The sequence below is a fragment of the Puntigrus tetrazona genome, unplaced genomic scaffold (genome assembly GCF_018831695.1).
Source record: "Puntigrus tetrazona isolate hp1 unplaced genomic scaffold, ASM1883169v1 S000000528, whole genome shotgun sequence".
In the NCBI taxonomy this organism is placed as follows: Eukaryota; Metazoa; Chordata; class Actinopteri; order Cypriniformes; family Cyprinidae; genus Puntigrus; species Puntigrus tetrazona.
In genome coordinates this window covers 1,348,361-1,365,000 of record NW_025048164.1, presented here as the reverse complement: position 1 = coordinate 1,365,000, position 16,640 = coordinate 1,348,361, and the positions used below count along the sequence as shown (strand labels likewise).

At 41.5% G+C, this 16,640-nt stretch overlaps 1 protein-coding gene across 1 annotated transcript; it reads right to left on the bottom strand.

Annotated features, from left to right (window-relative positions):
- Positions 1 to 7,099: 7,099 nt before the first annotated feature.
- dio3a (iodothyronine deiodinase 3a) lies at positions 7,100 to 10,549 on the bottom strand. The gene has a single exon (XM_043232337.1). The coding sequence runs from the start codon at positions 8,694 to 8,696 to the stop codon at positions 7,917 to 7,919; it is 780 nt and encodes a 259-aa protein (XP_043088272.1). The 5' UTR covers positions 8,697 to 10,549; the 3' UTR covers positions 7,100 to 7,916.
- Positions 10,550 to 16,640: the final 6,091 nt, after the last annotated feature.

Genomic DNA, 16,640 nt, shown 5'->3' with positions numbered 1-16,640 from the left:
AGCCGGGAGAAACAGCTCATCCTGTGTCTCCTGCTTTTAAAGAGACGCTTCGTCTACAATAATCTCTTCATCACGTTCCAGACCGGTGCGAACTGAAAGTGACTGGAGATCAGAAGCTGTTCTTTTGTGCGTCACAGAAGAAATGCTGAACGCTGCGGGAGAATGAACTAGATCTGGAGATCAGGGTTTAGAACTGAACTGAACTGATCTGAACTAACTCTAACGCCTGAAATGACCGATGTGTTTCAGAAACACGCCTGACCTCTGTGAAAATCCGCTTCCACGTGCCTGATGGATTACTTCCTGTCTGGCATCAGAGCACTTAATGAAACATCATTACAGCCCTTCATCTGCTGTCTTACAGAAACACATTAAATCAGTCCGACCCGACCCGATCCGATCCGATCCGACGCTCCAGAGGACAAATAAATCAATCCGCTAATAAACACAAGGCCTTGTTACTCAAATCTATAAAAACACGGTATTATGAGAAATAAAACACAATTAAAACACTCACGGCATCTGTTTACTCTTATCATTTTAATATGTGTATTAATGTGTGTAAACTTTTTAAGGGGCGGGTCCTTTAAAGCTTATCAGTAATCAGAAGCTGTTTTGATTGGCTAACGTTTCTTCACAGAAGACCACCCCACATATTATATATATATATATACGTATACTGTATATAAAACCATCAGTTACTGACAAAACTTCATCAAATAATTATTCTGGTTTGTGCTGCTGTCAGTAAAAGATTCTTAGTGATCTCTCCTTTACTTCATTTATTAAAATGAATAAAGCATAAACTCATTCCTAATATAACACGTTTACAGCTTTCCAAATTCAATCCAAAATTTTACCTGGACATTAAAATTGATTTACCATCAGCAACCATTAAAAAGTATTATATATATATATAAAATTCGTTTTTTGAAAAGTGTGTGAAAAAACAGTGCTTTATAGTGGATGGGACACTTATAAAAACCTCTATACATCTCAGTCCAGCTAAACTCTATCTGATCACATTCTAGGGTTACTATGTGGATAAAAGACTCAACTATCATTGTATTTCAAAACAGTTTTTATTGTAATTTATTGTAATCCTAAAACTGTTATATTAGGGCTAGCAGCATTACATCAATATTGTAACTTCATTTGTCTCGTTTGAACTTTACATTTATTGTATTCTCTGTAAAACTGTCTTTGCATCTTTCATTAATAGAAGAGATCCAGTGCTCCGCTCACTATTATATACCTTTACTCATTTATTTGACCGGTCTCAGTGAACCTTGATCATTCTGAACTCATATATTAATACTAAACACCCAAGATAACCAGATCGTCAGATCTTTCTGTTAATAATGTTCCTATGTCTGAGTGTTAACACTAAGTGTACGAGCGGACTTTAGGAAGGTTTATGGATGCCCTTGAAAGGGAGAAGTATTTTGTTTTTAATACATCGAGTAATGAAGCTTTCATAAAACAGACGTCTGAGTTCAGTGAACAGCGTGAAGAAAGAAGGAGATCACACCTGATCTGATAGATCTCTTTCATCTTTCAACCTTTTTTCTTTAGCAGTTAAACGGCATCAAATGAAAGACTCATGCCAGTGTTCCTGTAAAACATGCTTTTAAAACAACCCAAAGGTCACGGAGGTCACGGGCAGGACAGATGCGTCCAGCAGATTTACAGATGACTTCATGACGTTTCTGTGGAGGAAATGAAGCGCTGATCTGCTTTAGATGCGCTCGCTTTAAAGTGCTCTGACCTGGAAGCAGGAAAGTCATGGATTAGTTACCCATGATCCTCTGGTTCCTCCCACGCGCTCGTCTCGGGCTGGAAGTGGGTCACGTTTGGTCATCTGAGGTACGAGACGCCGAGGAGCTTCATCTGATCCACAGCTTCACTGCAGAGAAAACACACCACGTTCAGAGCAGAGTCTCATCTTCATCTTCAGACAAAGACACTTGAGAAAACCAAGCGTTTAAAATCTACTTCACTTCCTTTATTGAAGCATGTCTCTGATGACATTCGACTGATTCTCTAGAGTTCTAACAAATGTTTGAAACCAGCAGGAATAATCTCACTGGCTTTAAAACCCAGCCACCTCAAAATCAGACTCCATTTAAAATCATAATAACACTTTAATAGCTGTGATGATGTTTTGTAAATCAAATCTGACAGGAAACACATTTAATATTCAAGAATTAATCATAAAACCAAATAGTAATGTGTCCTAAACTCCTGAAAGATTGCTGTGGGACTGATGCAATTTAGGAAAGAAATCAATCTGTATGTGAAAAAATATTCAGACGTTACGACTTTTTCATAATAAACTGTATATTAATTACACATTTTAGGGATTACAGTTACATTTACTTTGGAATCAATTATGTAAATGAGTAATTACTCCCAAACACGGGTTATTTGAAATAAAAATAAACTTTAAAATAAAATACTTTTAATAAATGATGTAACTTATTTTATCTCACCTAGATCAAGACAGCATTACTCATTTTATATACTTGTTAAATGTAAAAATATGAAAATTAAAAATAAAAAAAGTTTTCTTGTTAATAAACATATATAATATCTCAATACATAAGACTAAAGAAAGCTGCAGTTTTACTTCTGAAGTACATTAGAATTGGAAATACACTTCAAAATCATTTTTATCCAGAAATGTGTGTGAAGGCATGTTTTCTCCCGCCGTGAAGTGTGTGTGTGAACCTCAGCTGTCAGTGACCCCTCCTGACCCCGCCTGACCCCGCTTGACCCCGCCTGACCCCCGGTCTTCAGAAACACCAGAGAAGCTGATTGTTTCTGAGAAACACGTTTGAGAAGCATCTCTCATCTGAAAGTGATCTCCCACACGCCTGGACGTGACCCCGGGCCCCGAGGTCATCGCCGGGTCATCGTGTTCTCTGTGGATGAACAGCACGGGCAAATCAGCCCTTAATGAAGCGTGACCTCTGACCTGTCCAAACGAGAGGAAGATAACCGCTGCCAAACACTTTCTCCCTGGGACACAAAACAGAGCTCGTGACCGAAGAGACCAGAACCAGAAACACTCTCACTTAACTGAACTTACTGAACTCAGTTCAACTTTAAACTGGTGTTATATAAAGTGTGATGAAACGTCGTGAAGAACAATCAGCAGATAAATCTTCCTCCCGTGACGCCAAACACTGTAATCTGTGTAATTAATAATTATTATACAATAACACTGTGTTCTTCTGTTCTTCATCAATGTGGCCTGAAGAAAACCTGCACAGAAACGTTCACTAAACTCCACTGAAGAAGTAGAAGACCACTATATTACTTCATTTTACTGGAAAAAATGATTTTCTTTCTTAGTAATTATTTTTCTTGTTTTCTAGTATATATATATATATATCTATATATATATGGAATTAACGCGCGTTCACTTGACAAGTAAAATGATTGTTTTGTTTTGTGAAAACATTATCAAATTTTTGTTAGTTTTTGCTTTAAACAATAAAATATCTACTAATGGGATAAAAAATAATTCAAAGTCTAAACAAGATTGTTTTCATTAACCCACTGGTGGATATTTTTGATAGTTTGAAGCAAACACTAACATAATTTAGATATTTTTTATTAATCAAAACAGATCATTTTATTTGTCAAGTAAACACAAGTCACTTATAATACTAAGAAGATGTGAGAGAATCTGTGTGTATCTGTCTGCAGGTGGCGCTGTGTGTTAGTGTTCAGAGACGGACAGGTCACACACACACACACACACACACACACACACACACACTCACGTGTAAAGAAACCTTCAGGTCTTCACTGGTCTCTGCATCAGTGTCTCAGTAATGGAAGTGAATGGGTGCCGTCAGAACGAGAGTCTGATAAAAACATCAGAATAATCCACAGAACTCCAAGATCAAACTAATTCAGCATTAAGATGTTTTTAACTCAAATCAGAGCACATCATCTATAATAATGTTCTGGTCTGAATCAGGAGAGAAATCTCCAGCAGTGTTTAGAAAACACCTCTATACTGTATATCTTTTATCTTCTCCAGATGTTCACTGATGGACGGCACCCATTCACTTCCATTATTGAGAGACTCACACGCTCATTTTGGAGTATTTCTTAAAGTCTAGTCTCATCTAGGCAACACATCACTACACAAAAACACTTGTTTATCACCAGCTGATTTTTCTGCATGTGATATTTGGGAAAGGGGCTTGAGTTAAAACTCCAGCAAAGTCTCGGAGGGAAGCTGGTATGGAAACGGTGATCTGATTAAGCTGTTTTAGCGTCACATCAGCGTCACGCCTTTGGTTTTGTTTTCATGAAGTGGGCGTCCGTGGGCAGAGCTGCTTCTCAGATAAACGATGTTTAGTAATGTGGAAGCGGTGATGACCTCAGAGTCCAGGGCTTTAGCGCTCATGCTGATTCTCGCTGGAGAAGTGCATGATGGGAGTAATATGTTAAAGCGCTGAAGCGGTTCCCTGGCAGCGGCGCTCACGTACGACCTCAAACCCTGAATATAAAGCACTGCGAGATCTTCCAGATGGTCTGTATTACACTGAAACATAGCCTTTCTTCTGGAAGTGGATGATTATCTGAAAAACACACATAATGGACTGATAGACAGATGTCAGGATCTGCTGTAAAGTAGATTTGGTGAGAAGTGTGTGTGTGTTTGTGTGTGTGTGTGTGTGTGTGTGTGTGTGTGTGTGTGTGTGTGTGTGTGTGTGTGTGCGTGTGTGTGTGTGTGTGTGTGTGTGTGTGTGTGTGTGTGTGTGTGTGTGTGTGTGTGTGTGTGTGTGTGTGTGTGTGTGTGTGTGTGTGTGTGTGTGTGTGTGTGTGTGTGTGTGTGTGTGTGTGTGTGTGTGTGTGTGTGTGTGTGTGTGTGTGTGTGTGTGCATGTGTGTGTGTGTGTGTGTGTGTGTGTGTGTGTGTGTGTGTGTGTGTGTGTGTGTGTGTGTGAGAGATCAGGGGTGATTTCAGGTCACACACTGAATAACAGCATTCAGCTCCTGAAATCTCTTACATGTGACAAAACAAGAAGAGCAGATCAAACTCAGAAACTCTTCCTCCAATAAAAGATCGAGCTAGTCACAAATCTGTAGAGTTCTTCATGGAAAACAGTAACCAAGCAACTGGAAAAGACGTTTTGCCTTTGATGGTGAGACGCGCAGCAAAAAATACTTGCTTTTTCTGGTGCTGCACCGCAGTGAAACACGGCCAACAATACTTCTGATTGTGTTCTTCACATGCGTTTGAGAACGTGATCAGATAATGATGACCTTCCATGAAAGGCCTTCTTCATCTGCATTTCACTGCCCTGCTTTTGACACGTCCAGTTTTTAAAGAGACAGTACACCTAAAAACAACTCATTCTGCCATCATTTACTGTGAAGAAGGTCGTGAATCAAACAGTTGCTGGACCTCGCTGACTTCCATGGGAAAGAAAAATTCAATCGAGGTCAAGAATGTTCTTCAAAACATCTTTTGTGTTCAGCAGAAGAAAAAACTCATGAGGATGAGTAAGAAATACAGAATGATCATTTTTGTGCAATCTGCAGTCCCTTTAAGACTTTTTTCACATGATCGCATAAATGTGACCCTGGAGCCCAAAACCAGTCATAAGGGTCAACTTCTCAAAGTACAGATTCAGATAAATCACCGACGTCTGGTTTCTTAGGATAGAACCATATCTGAGATACAACTATCTGAAAATCTAGAATCTGAGGGAGAAGAACGTTTAAGGATTGAGAAAATCACCTTCTCTGTGCTCCAGGATCATAGATATAGATCATAGATGTGGACGGTCTCAGAATATGGTCTTGTTTTCTAGTTGCTCGCTGTTTTTCCCCTCATTTCTGTGAGAGAAGGACAGCTAAAGTTTATTGTATTATTTGTTCTGTGCATTGATGAATGATATTAAGATCATATTAAGAAAGCCAGTGAAACCAAAACTCATTTAAAATACATTTATTTGACACTATGTACAATTCAAGTCCATTAACATATTTATTCATATATCCCTTACTGACATAAAAATTCATTTACTTTATTGCACAATGCACATTTCTTAATATTATGCCTAAAATGACTGCTGTAGTCTATTTATGAAATATTCAATATTCAACTAATTGTTAAAAAAAAAGTAAAGTTCACTCTTAGACTTCACTTGTTTCGTATCTCGATCAATTTTCTTTAAATCTGTCTGCAGATGACACTACATATAAGATATGAGCAAGACTCGTAAAAATAAGGTTCTTTACTGGAAAATACTGCAAGTGTGACTCTCCAGGAACATCAGGAACATCATGAAGAAGATCATGAAGAAGATCATGAAGATCATGAAGAAGATCATGAAGATCATGAAGATCATGAAGAAGATCATGAAGAAGATCATGAAGAAGATCATGAAGAAGATCATGAAGGTGACGTGTGAAGATGATCATGATATGAAGAACTTCCTCGTTTGACTGAATCACCAACACGTCTCCCAATTCAATGTTTTATTACAAAACGTCTTTGATAAAAAGGAATAATTTACATGTATTTGTCCTGTATTTTAGACATCAGTGTCGATCTTCTGGTTACGAACCTTTTAAAAATCGACCTTCACAAAAAATACAGGAGGGGAAAAAAGCGAGCCTCTATGAACAACAAGATCATTTCTACAGAAGAAACACACGAAGATGCTCTGAAGACGAGAACCGAGAGAAAGAGAGAGAGAGAAAGAGAGAGAGAGAGAGAGAGAGAGAGACAGAGAGAGACAGAGAGAGAGAGAGAGAGAGAGAGAGAGAGAGAGAGAGAGAGACAGAGAGAGAGAGAGAGAGAGAGAGAGAGAGAGAGAGAGAGAGAGAGAGAGAGAGAGAGAGAGAGAGAGAGAGAGAGAGAGAGAGAGAGAGAGAGAGAGAGAGAGAGAGAGAGAGAGAGAGAGAGAGAGAGAGAGAGAGAGAGAGAGAGACAGAGAGAGACAGAGAAGAGAGAGAGAGAGAGAGAGAGAGAGAGAGAGAGAGAGAGAGAGAGAGAGAGAGAGAGAGAGAGAGAGAGAGAGAGAGAGAGAGAGAGAGAGAGAGAGAGAGAGAGAGAGAGAGAGAGAGAGAGAGAGAGAGAGAGAGAGAGAGAGAGAGAGAGAGAGAGAGAGAGAGAGAGAGAGAAGAGAGAGAGAGAGAGAGAGAGAGAGAGAAAAAGAAAGGATGTGAATCACTTGGAAACAGAGTCATCCAAGCAGAAGTTCTGTAGTATATTTATCAGGTTCATTTAGAATTGCATTCATCTCACATCAAGATGGTAAACAATATTGCTATACATTAATTCATATAAAAAATAACACTTCAAAATATGTTCAAACAAAAGACACGTTCTGAAGGAAAGCGGGGGGTTGTTGGTAATCTCGAGGTGATTCGTCACGAAAGAAATCTTTATCTGCGTTCAGACCAAACTTGAACACACGTCTGAGAGATGTTTCATTAAAATCACTAGATTCAGTCAAACAGAAATGAGTTTCACTTTCTTTCTCATCAGAAGAAACCCAGCGCTGTGACTCTGATCTACAAGCTATGTTTCCATCCAAAGACATAAAACACTCTCCATCCCACGAGTCATCACTTCCTGATAAACATCACCGAGATCAGGAGAAGTAACAACAGAACCAAGGAGGAACACAATAAAACACTGCTTTCTGTCATTTGAACTCAATTATACAGAAATACTTTGACTCAGGTGTTTGAGAAGAACACACAGATCCGCTGCTGGTCGGGAGATCTCGTCCCATCCAACAAACTCAGCGAGGAGGACTTCATTCAGTAAATGTTTCCTCTCTGATATATAAGTGCGTAAAGCTGCTCTTACTCCGGTGCGACGCGACACGATACATTCAGCTGGATGGAAACATAGCTTGTGAACGTCGCGTCACTTTAGACGCGGATCACGGCGTCGCGCAGCCGCTTGCGGTACTGATCCAGCCAGAGCCGCAGCTCGGAGATCCGGTATCCCTCCGGTCCCCTGCCGCCCTGATACACCACCTTCCCGTCCTGGACGATGTAGAGTCTGTCAAAATAGGCTCCGTACGCGCTGTTGCACGAGTTCTCCATACTGTCTGCGACTATCGCGACGCCCGGCGCCTCCAACGCCATCAGCCGCGCCGCGCGCAGCCTCTCCTCCAGACTCCGGTGCTGGCGGATCTGGTACGGGGCGTCGGAGCTCACCCACCCGTCGGAGGGATGCGCCTCCTCGATGTAAATCACCAGCGCGTCGGCGACGTCCGCGTACTGGAGAACGAGCCGCTGGAACGCCTTGAGACGCGTCATGAACGGCGGTCAGCTGCAGCTCCCGAAATTGAGCACCAGCGGCCTCTGAGCGCGGGCGAAGTCCAGCACGCGTTTGCGCGTCGGGTCGGCGAGCGGAACCACTTCGCTGTTGGGCGCGTCGCGGCCGAGACGCGCGGACTTCATCCAGTCCAGCTTGTGTCCGTGAAAAACCGCTTTGAGCGACTCCCAGCTGAACATGCGGCTGTTGTCGGAGATGCACAGCGGAGGGTCTTCCACCTCCTCCTCCTCCTCGCTCCTCAGATGGAACAAAACTCTTTTCCTCACGCACAGAAAATCAAGACACCACAGCATGAACGCGGCGACGAGAAAACGCGGCAGGATCACCAAACACGCCAGCGCGTTCTTCAGCGCCTTGGCCGTGATCATGATCGATCCCAGAAGAGTTTCTGGTGCTCGGCGCCTCAACTTCCCTTTTATATGATGAATGAATGTCAGTCAGTCACTCCGCCTCCAAACGCACGCCGGAGCGCAGCGTGGCGCATCGCTCGTGCTCTTCGAGATCAAAGCGTCTGCGATTAACATCAGAACTCTTGACGGCTTCAGAAGTTCTCGTCAGTCCGCTCCAGGAGCTGCAGCAGCGCGCGGACGCTCGCGAGAGACTCTCGGAGAAAGTTGGTATGATCTGAGCGTCGGTCGAGCATCTGAAGACACCAGACGGCGCTAAGCCTCTGATCTTTAACCGGGATCCACCGAACGACACCCGGATCACTGCGCGTCACTAGAGTCTCCGTCGGGCACTACTTCAGGCCCTCGAAAACAGCAGAAACCATCACGGATCTTTTTATTACTTCTAAAATAAAGAGAATCTCACTGGTTTTCATAGAAACCTGTCCCTGTGATCACCGACGATCCACGAGGATCACTTCAGATTTATGCATCATACGAAAGCTGAATAAGTAAGCTTTGTTATGACAATATTTGAAAATCTGGAATCTCAGGGAGCAAAAAAATTAAAAAATCGAAAATCACTTTCAGAGATGCACCTTTCTAGAGACTCAAGGTCACCGTGCTTCATTAACAAGAGAAGACCAGATAAGAATAATAAGAAGAAATACAATTAATACAAGAAACGTTATGTGAAGAGTAAGCTATACTGAAGAAATGAGCTTCAATTTTGGAGTCGAGATGTGGAAGAGACTCAATTTTACGGAGGTCAGAAGGGAGTGAGGTACGATATGAAGAAGGTCAAGAAGAGATGAAGGTGAAGTTCATGAATGCCCTTGAAAGCGAGGAGAAGTCTTTTGAGTAATATAATGGATAGAGGGAGGACGAGTGATAATATGAGCAGATGAGTTTTGAATTAGTTGGAGCTTATGGAGAGTTTTATTCTGAAGACCTAACAGAAGTGAATTACAACGAGACGTGAGCAGACTGTGAACAAGAACAGCAAGACATTCTGAGATTTGTTTAATGGAGATGAGAAGAAATTCAGCTTTATTACTATTACATCTGAGGACATGTGAAGTATGTCAAGGAGAAAACTGAGGATGGAGGGAGTTAGGAAGAAGTGTCAGGGTTTAGTGGACGGATGGAGCTAGCTGTCATCTGTGTAGAAGCAGAAATTAACCTGATGTTGATGAAAGATGTAGCCGAGTGGAAGAAGATCAAAAAAACAACACGGTCCCAGGACAGAGCCCTGACTGATATATTTATAGCAGGAAATATCTTCACGGAACATAATCTTTACTTAATATACTAATGATTTTAGGCATAAAAGTTAAAGCATTAATTTTGACCTCATAGACAACTCTCTGGATACTTTTTAATGGTTAAAATTTTTGTTACGGTTTCTTTTTTTTTCCAGCAGGGTGAGGACTAAAGTAAAAGAGGAGGTTTTCTTCAGCATTGTTTAAACTCAGCTGAACTTCTTGCACACTGCAGAGAGAAGCAACGATCATAACACACTGTCTAAACGTCATCATGAATGAAAACATACACTATAGAGGAAGTATAGAGGAAGTTCAGAGTCTGTTCATGAGGTGCTGTCATTGACTGCGTGCTAAACACTTTATATACAAATATACACTAAAAACATGATTGTTATCCATCACCGACACTCTGTATGAGGTCTTCAGAGATGGAGCTAAATCAAATCGTACCGAGAGCTTCGTCGCATCCGTGACTCAATAAATCACTATTTTGCACAAACTAATTGAGTCTCATAAAGATGATCACTTTAATGAATCAGAGGTTTTGTTTTTGTATTTCTAAGATGAATAGAGAGCTCCACACTCACACACACACACACACACACACACAGAGACACACACACACACACACAGACACACACACACACACACACACACACACACACACACACACACACACACACACACACACACACACACACACACACACACACACACACACACACACACACACACACACACACACACACACACACACACACACACACACACACACACACACACACACACACACACACACACACACAGAGACACACACACACAGAGACACACACACACACACACACACACACACACACACACACACACACACACACACACACACACACACACACACACACACACACAGACACACACACACACACACACACACACACACACACACACACACTCACACACACACACACACACACACACACACACACACACACACACACACACACACGATCAGGCGTTAATCTAAAAACAGCCGGGCTTTACGTGACATGCATCACTGGATCACCTTTCAACCTAAACATGTAAGATTCTGCTCACCGTATCGTATTGCGTGTTAAATATGTGGCAGGTTAAGTTCAGAAGTTCAGAATGCATTCTGTGATGTTCAAAGAACATTTAGCCAGACGAAAATAGGCACACTTTTAGTCCAGATAGAGAGTGTTCACATGAGCGGTGTATGTTACGTGTGAATATGTTCAGGAGCACGTCTGAGACGGATGCCAGCGAAGGACAGCGCACTTCATACATTATATTCATCTCTTATCTGCAAATGAGCACGTAAACGTACAAGAGACCCGGAGCACAAAACCAGGCGTCCGGCAATATCTGTGTGAAAATCTGGAGTAAAAATATCTAAATAAAGAGAAAAGTTTAAATCAAAATTACTAATCAAAAAGTTGATATAGGAAATTTACTAAATATCTTCATGGAACATGATCTTGATATCCTAATAATTCTAGAAATGGATAATTTTGTACAATGTATTGTTGTCTATTTCTGCAAGTACACCTGAGCTCCAGGGTCAGATATTTATGAGCGTCTGAAGACTCAACATTCAGTCGTTTAAAACCCTTCGAGTATCTGCTGCTCTCCAAGACGTGAGACAGCTTTCAGATTAGGATGAAACTCCTACCGAAGACTCCTTCAGATGAAACAAACCGTTCTTTGAGTTTATTTTTCTTAATGGATTGTACTTAAACAGCTTAAAAGCTCATGCTTCAAACATCTTCAGGCTGTTGTGATATCTGAGATTTCTCTGGCTATTTTTTTTTTACAAAAACAACAACAAGAAACGCTTTCATTGTGTCATTCTTCAGGATGAAGTCAACACATAATCACGTCAGAGGAACAGGACTCTATGTCCAGAAGCATCGTCTCCTCTTCAGATGAAAGCAGCGTCTCTGTAAACCGGATTACGGCGTTTCCATGGAAGCAGCTTCTTTCTGTTCTTCTGAGAGTCAGGAGATCTTTCTGCTGAATGCGTGTTGCTTAACTTTGTTTCTTCACTCAATTTAAGAGTCAGAAGGTTTGCTGTTGCAAAAAGATCAACACAGCATCAGCACAAAAACATCTCAGATCTCTTGTGAGTCAAGTCAGCTCAGATACAGATTGATTCAAAGCAGCTCCCAAACAGAAAAAAATAGTATGTCATTAATGCAAAAGGACATTTGTTTCTATGGAGCACAGATACATTTCAGTAATATTTCAGGTATGTTTGTAGAAATAGTCAAAATCATTAAAAATCATTAGGATATTAAGTAAAGATCATGTTCCATGAAGATATTTTATAGATTCCTTACCATAAATATATCAAAACTTCATTTTTGATTAGTAACACACATTGCTAAAGAATTCATTTGGACAGCTTTAAAGATGATTTTGAGCTAATTGTGACAGGCCACATAATGTGTTTTTATAATGTCATTAAGAAATTTGAACCAAAGTATGTTATAGACTTCTTCATTAAGAGCCTAAAGATTCTTATTATCTTATAATTTTTTGCAGATTACAGATTTTCAAATACTTGTATCTCAGCCTAATATTGTTCTGTTATTTATTTAGTTTCCAGATGAAGCATGAATCTCAATTCTAAAAACTGGCTGTTATTAATGGTTTCTTCTGCAGAGTCACGAATAACAAACACTTAATTTTATGGTCCTCAGTCAACTGAGGGATGATCTCGTCCGGCTCGGTTTAACGGTGCGATGGAGCTGAATATCTCCGGAAGGGAACGCTCTGAGATTAACATCCACAAACCTCGTCCAGATCCGCGCTTTCCAGTCTGAGCTTCGGCGTGTTCTTCAGGAATGATTGATTTATTCTCCGGGCCTCTGCTTGGCTCGTAACCCAGTTACCTTCTATAAACCGAGCGGGCTCTTGGCAGCGGCGCTGGGTTCATCTGAGGACAGCGAGCTGGAAAATCACCCGGTGTGATCCGCAGGCTTACTGAGGTGGCTGAGCTCCAGCGCTGATGAAACACCGTGAAGCTGTCACCGTCCTGCAGAGCTTCTTCACGCTCTTCTCACCGCTCTGATAAAACCACCGTCACCGCGATCTTTGATCTACGTGCATTCGATCAACGGCTCAAAGACTGGAGATATATGTCATTCTCGTATGAGTGTATTATGGGTAGGGGAGAGTTACTTTTAACCTCCTATCACAGCTGATGATATCCAGGTAGAGCCTTATCTCCAGATCACGTGCCAGAACTTTCAGACAAAGATGAGTTCTGAAGGTGAATGCACAGTCTCGAGGTCAAACTACGTCAAGAATCTTTAGTTTCAGTGGTCATTTCAGTCCATGTCTTCATCACCAGCGGGGTGATTACTGTAATGATCTCCTCGCTCCTTCACAAGAAGATCTTCAGACAGCTGCAGCTCGTCCTGAACACTGAAGATCTGAGCAGATCACAGCCGTCCTCAGGTCCTTACAGCTTCCAGGTACATTTAAGTACTTTAACTCGTTTATAAATCACTCAATGGCCTGAATATAAACCTAACAGATCTCTCAGATCATTAGGATGGAGTCCGTTAGAAACACCAAAGGTTCACAAAACAACATCATGAGCTTCCAGAAGAGATCAGATCAACTAAAACATCAGCCACATTTAGATCCAGACTCAGAATCTGTTCAGCTGTGTGTTCACCGAGATACGACTGAACTGTGTTTGATGGCTGATCCTTCTACCCTCAATAGTTTTAATTCATATCAAATTAATAATATGTTTTTAATTTTGTTGTTTAAACTCCTTGTGTTATTGTTTGGATTATTTTTATTCCTTTTATGTAAAGCACTTTGAATTACTGTTGTGTATGAAATGTGCTATAAACAGGACCTCCTTTAAACGTAATGTATTCCAATACTGCAACGGAATATAGTCTCTACGTTTTATGAAAGCAATATGTTACATTACTTTGTAAATTTGTTCAAAGCTTGCTTGTTTGTTTTTAATATTATAAAGTTCTTTTTCAAATGAAGAGCCTGTAGAGAGTAGACCGTGGTCTGTACAGTAGAGATCAGACTAATCACATGAAGAATATGACGCATGAGAAGAAAGAACTATTCAACAAAAATCTAAATCAAACACCAATGTGTCATTTTTGCTTATTAATAAGATTAAAAGGGATCATTAGTTCATAAAATGGGGTTAGACACATAGATCTTATTTACCATATTTAATTATTGCAGGTTTGTGTAATATTCTTTATTGATTCTGTTTTAATGATTCAATCGATGAAGGAGTGTGTGTTTCTGAGTAAAAACACATTGATATTTAGTCTAGAACTACACACACAGCGCTCTCACTTTCTCCTGATTTCTCTCAACATGGCAACCCCAGAGCTGTGACTGGAGATACTGTTTTAACAGAAAATAGATATTTCCTTCTAAAAAGTAATATGTTTATTGGTTACTTACAAAATCTTTGATTCCATAACTTGTGCACGTCCATCACACACTCTCACACACTCTCACACACTCTCACACACTCTCACACACTCTCACACACTCTCACACACACACTCTCTCACACTCTCACACACACTCTCACACACTCTCACACACTCTCACACACTCTCTCACACACTCTCACACACTCTCACACACACTCTCTCTCACACTCTCACACACACTCTCACACACTCTCTCACACTCTCTCTCTCTCACACTCACACACACTCTCACACACTCTCACACACTCTCACACACTCTCACACTCTCTCTCTCTCACACTCACACTCTCACACACTCTCACACACTCTCACACACACTCTCACACACACTCTCTCACACACTCTCTCTCTCACACACACACACTCTCACACACTCTCACACTCTCACACACTCTCACACACTCTCACACACTCTCACACTCTCACACTCTCTCACACACACTCTCACACTCTCACACACACTCTCACACTCTCTCACACTCTCACACACACTCTCACACTCTCTCACTCTCTCACACTCTCACACACTCTCACACACACACACTCTCACACACTCACACTCTCACACTCTCTCACACACTCTCACACACTCTCACACACTCTCACACACACACACACACACACACTCTCTCACACACACTCTCACACACTCTCTCACACACTCTCACACACACTCTCACACACTCTCACACACTCTCACACACACTCTCTCTCACACTCTCTCACACTCTCACACACTCTCACACACACTCTCTCACACTCTCACACACTCTCACACTCTCACACACACTCTCACACACACTCTCTCACACACACTCTCTCACACACACTCTCTCTCACACACTCTCACACTCTCACACACTCTCACACACTCACACACTCTCACACTCTCTCTCACACTCTCTCACACTCTCACACACACTCTCTCTCACACTCTCACACACACTCTCACACTCTCTCACACTCTCTCACACACTCTCACACTCTCACACACTCTCGCTCTCACACACACTCTCTCACACTCTCTCACACACTCTCTCACACACTCTCACACACACACTCTCACACACTCTCGCTCTCACACACTCTCTCACACACTCTCTCACACACTCACACACTCTCACACACACTCTCTCACACACTCTCACACACACACTCTCACACACTCTCACACTCTCACACACACTCTCTACACACTCTCACACACACTCTCACACACTCTCACACACTCTCTCACACTCTCTCACACACACTCACACACACTCTCTCACACTCTCTCACACACTCTCACACACTCTCACACTCTCACACACACTCACACACACTCTCTCTCACACTCTCTCACACACTCTCTCACAGCAAATATAAAAACTGAAATAAACGTGTGTCCTCTTTAACGGACTTCCTAATCCAGATGTCTAATGAATCTGAATCTAAACCCATAAATCTAAAGGTAAACACAAAGCAAGGCTGCTCGTGGGAAAACAGAATTAGGGAAAGAAACGATAAAAAAAGGAACAAACACTAATGTGGACGAAGCTTTCGGTTCATGATGAAGCAATGCTGCAAAAACTGAAACGTAATGTGAAAGCGTTGGCAGGTACAAGGAAACTAGTTTGAAGCAACGTCTAACTTGTACGAGGCTGGAGCGATTATATTTCCCTTCCGGTGACGAGCTCTGCGTGACTTTACGAGCTCAGAGAGCTGGAATGAAAGGCCTGTAACCCGTCATTTCAGTCTCATCAGCTTTTATTGTTTTTCTTGAAATGAAAGACTGCTACTAACGCTTGCTCTGATTTATTTGTGTCACAATGACTATCTACATTCTCACCTCATGAAAACATTTCCAAACGGGCACATCGCTCGAACTACTTATTTAATGTCGTAAACCGATATGAATGAGCAGTCTTCTGAAAGTGCGTAATACTAGTTTGGAATCGATCTGATCTAAAGAGCCAAAGACTTTCTGGAGAGAATGTTCTCCTACAAAGAACACTTTTCAAACGCTCTGTTATTTGTAAGGTTCACCGGAAAACTCTTGGGGCCCGAGGTTCAGGAGCTCAAAGTCTCTAAGCAGATTTTTCAGCACAAAACAATCAAAGCCTTCAATTTCATTTAAATAATCTGGCATTAACGGCTGGACGAAACACTCCGTC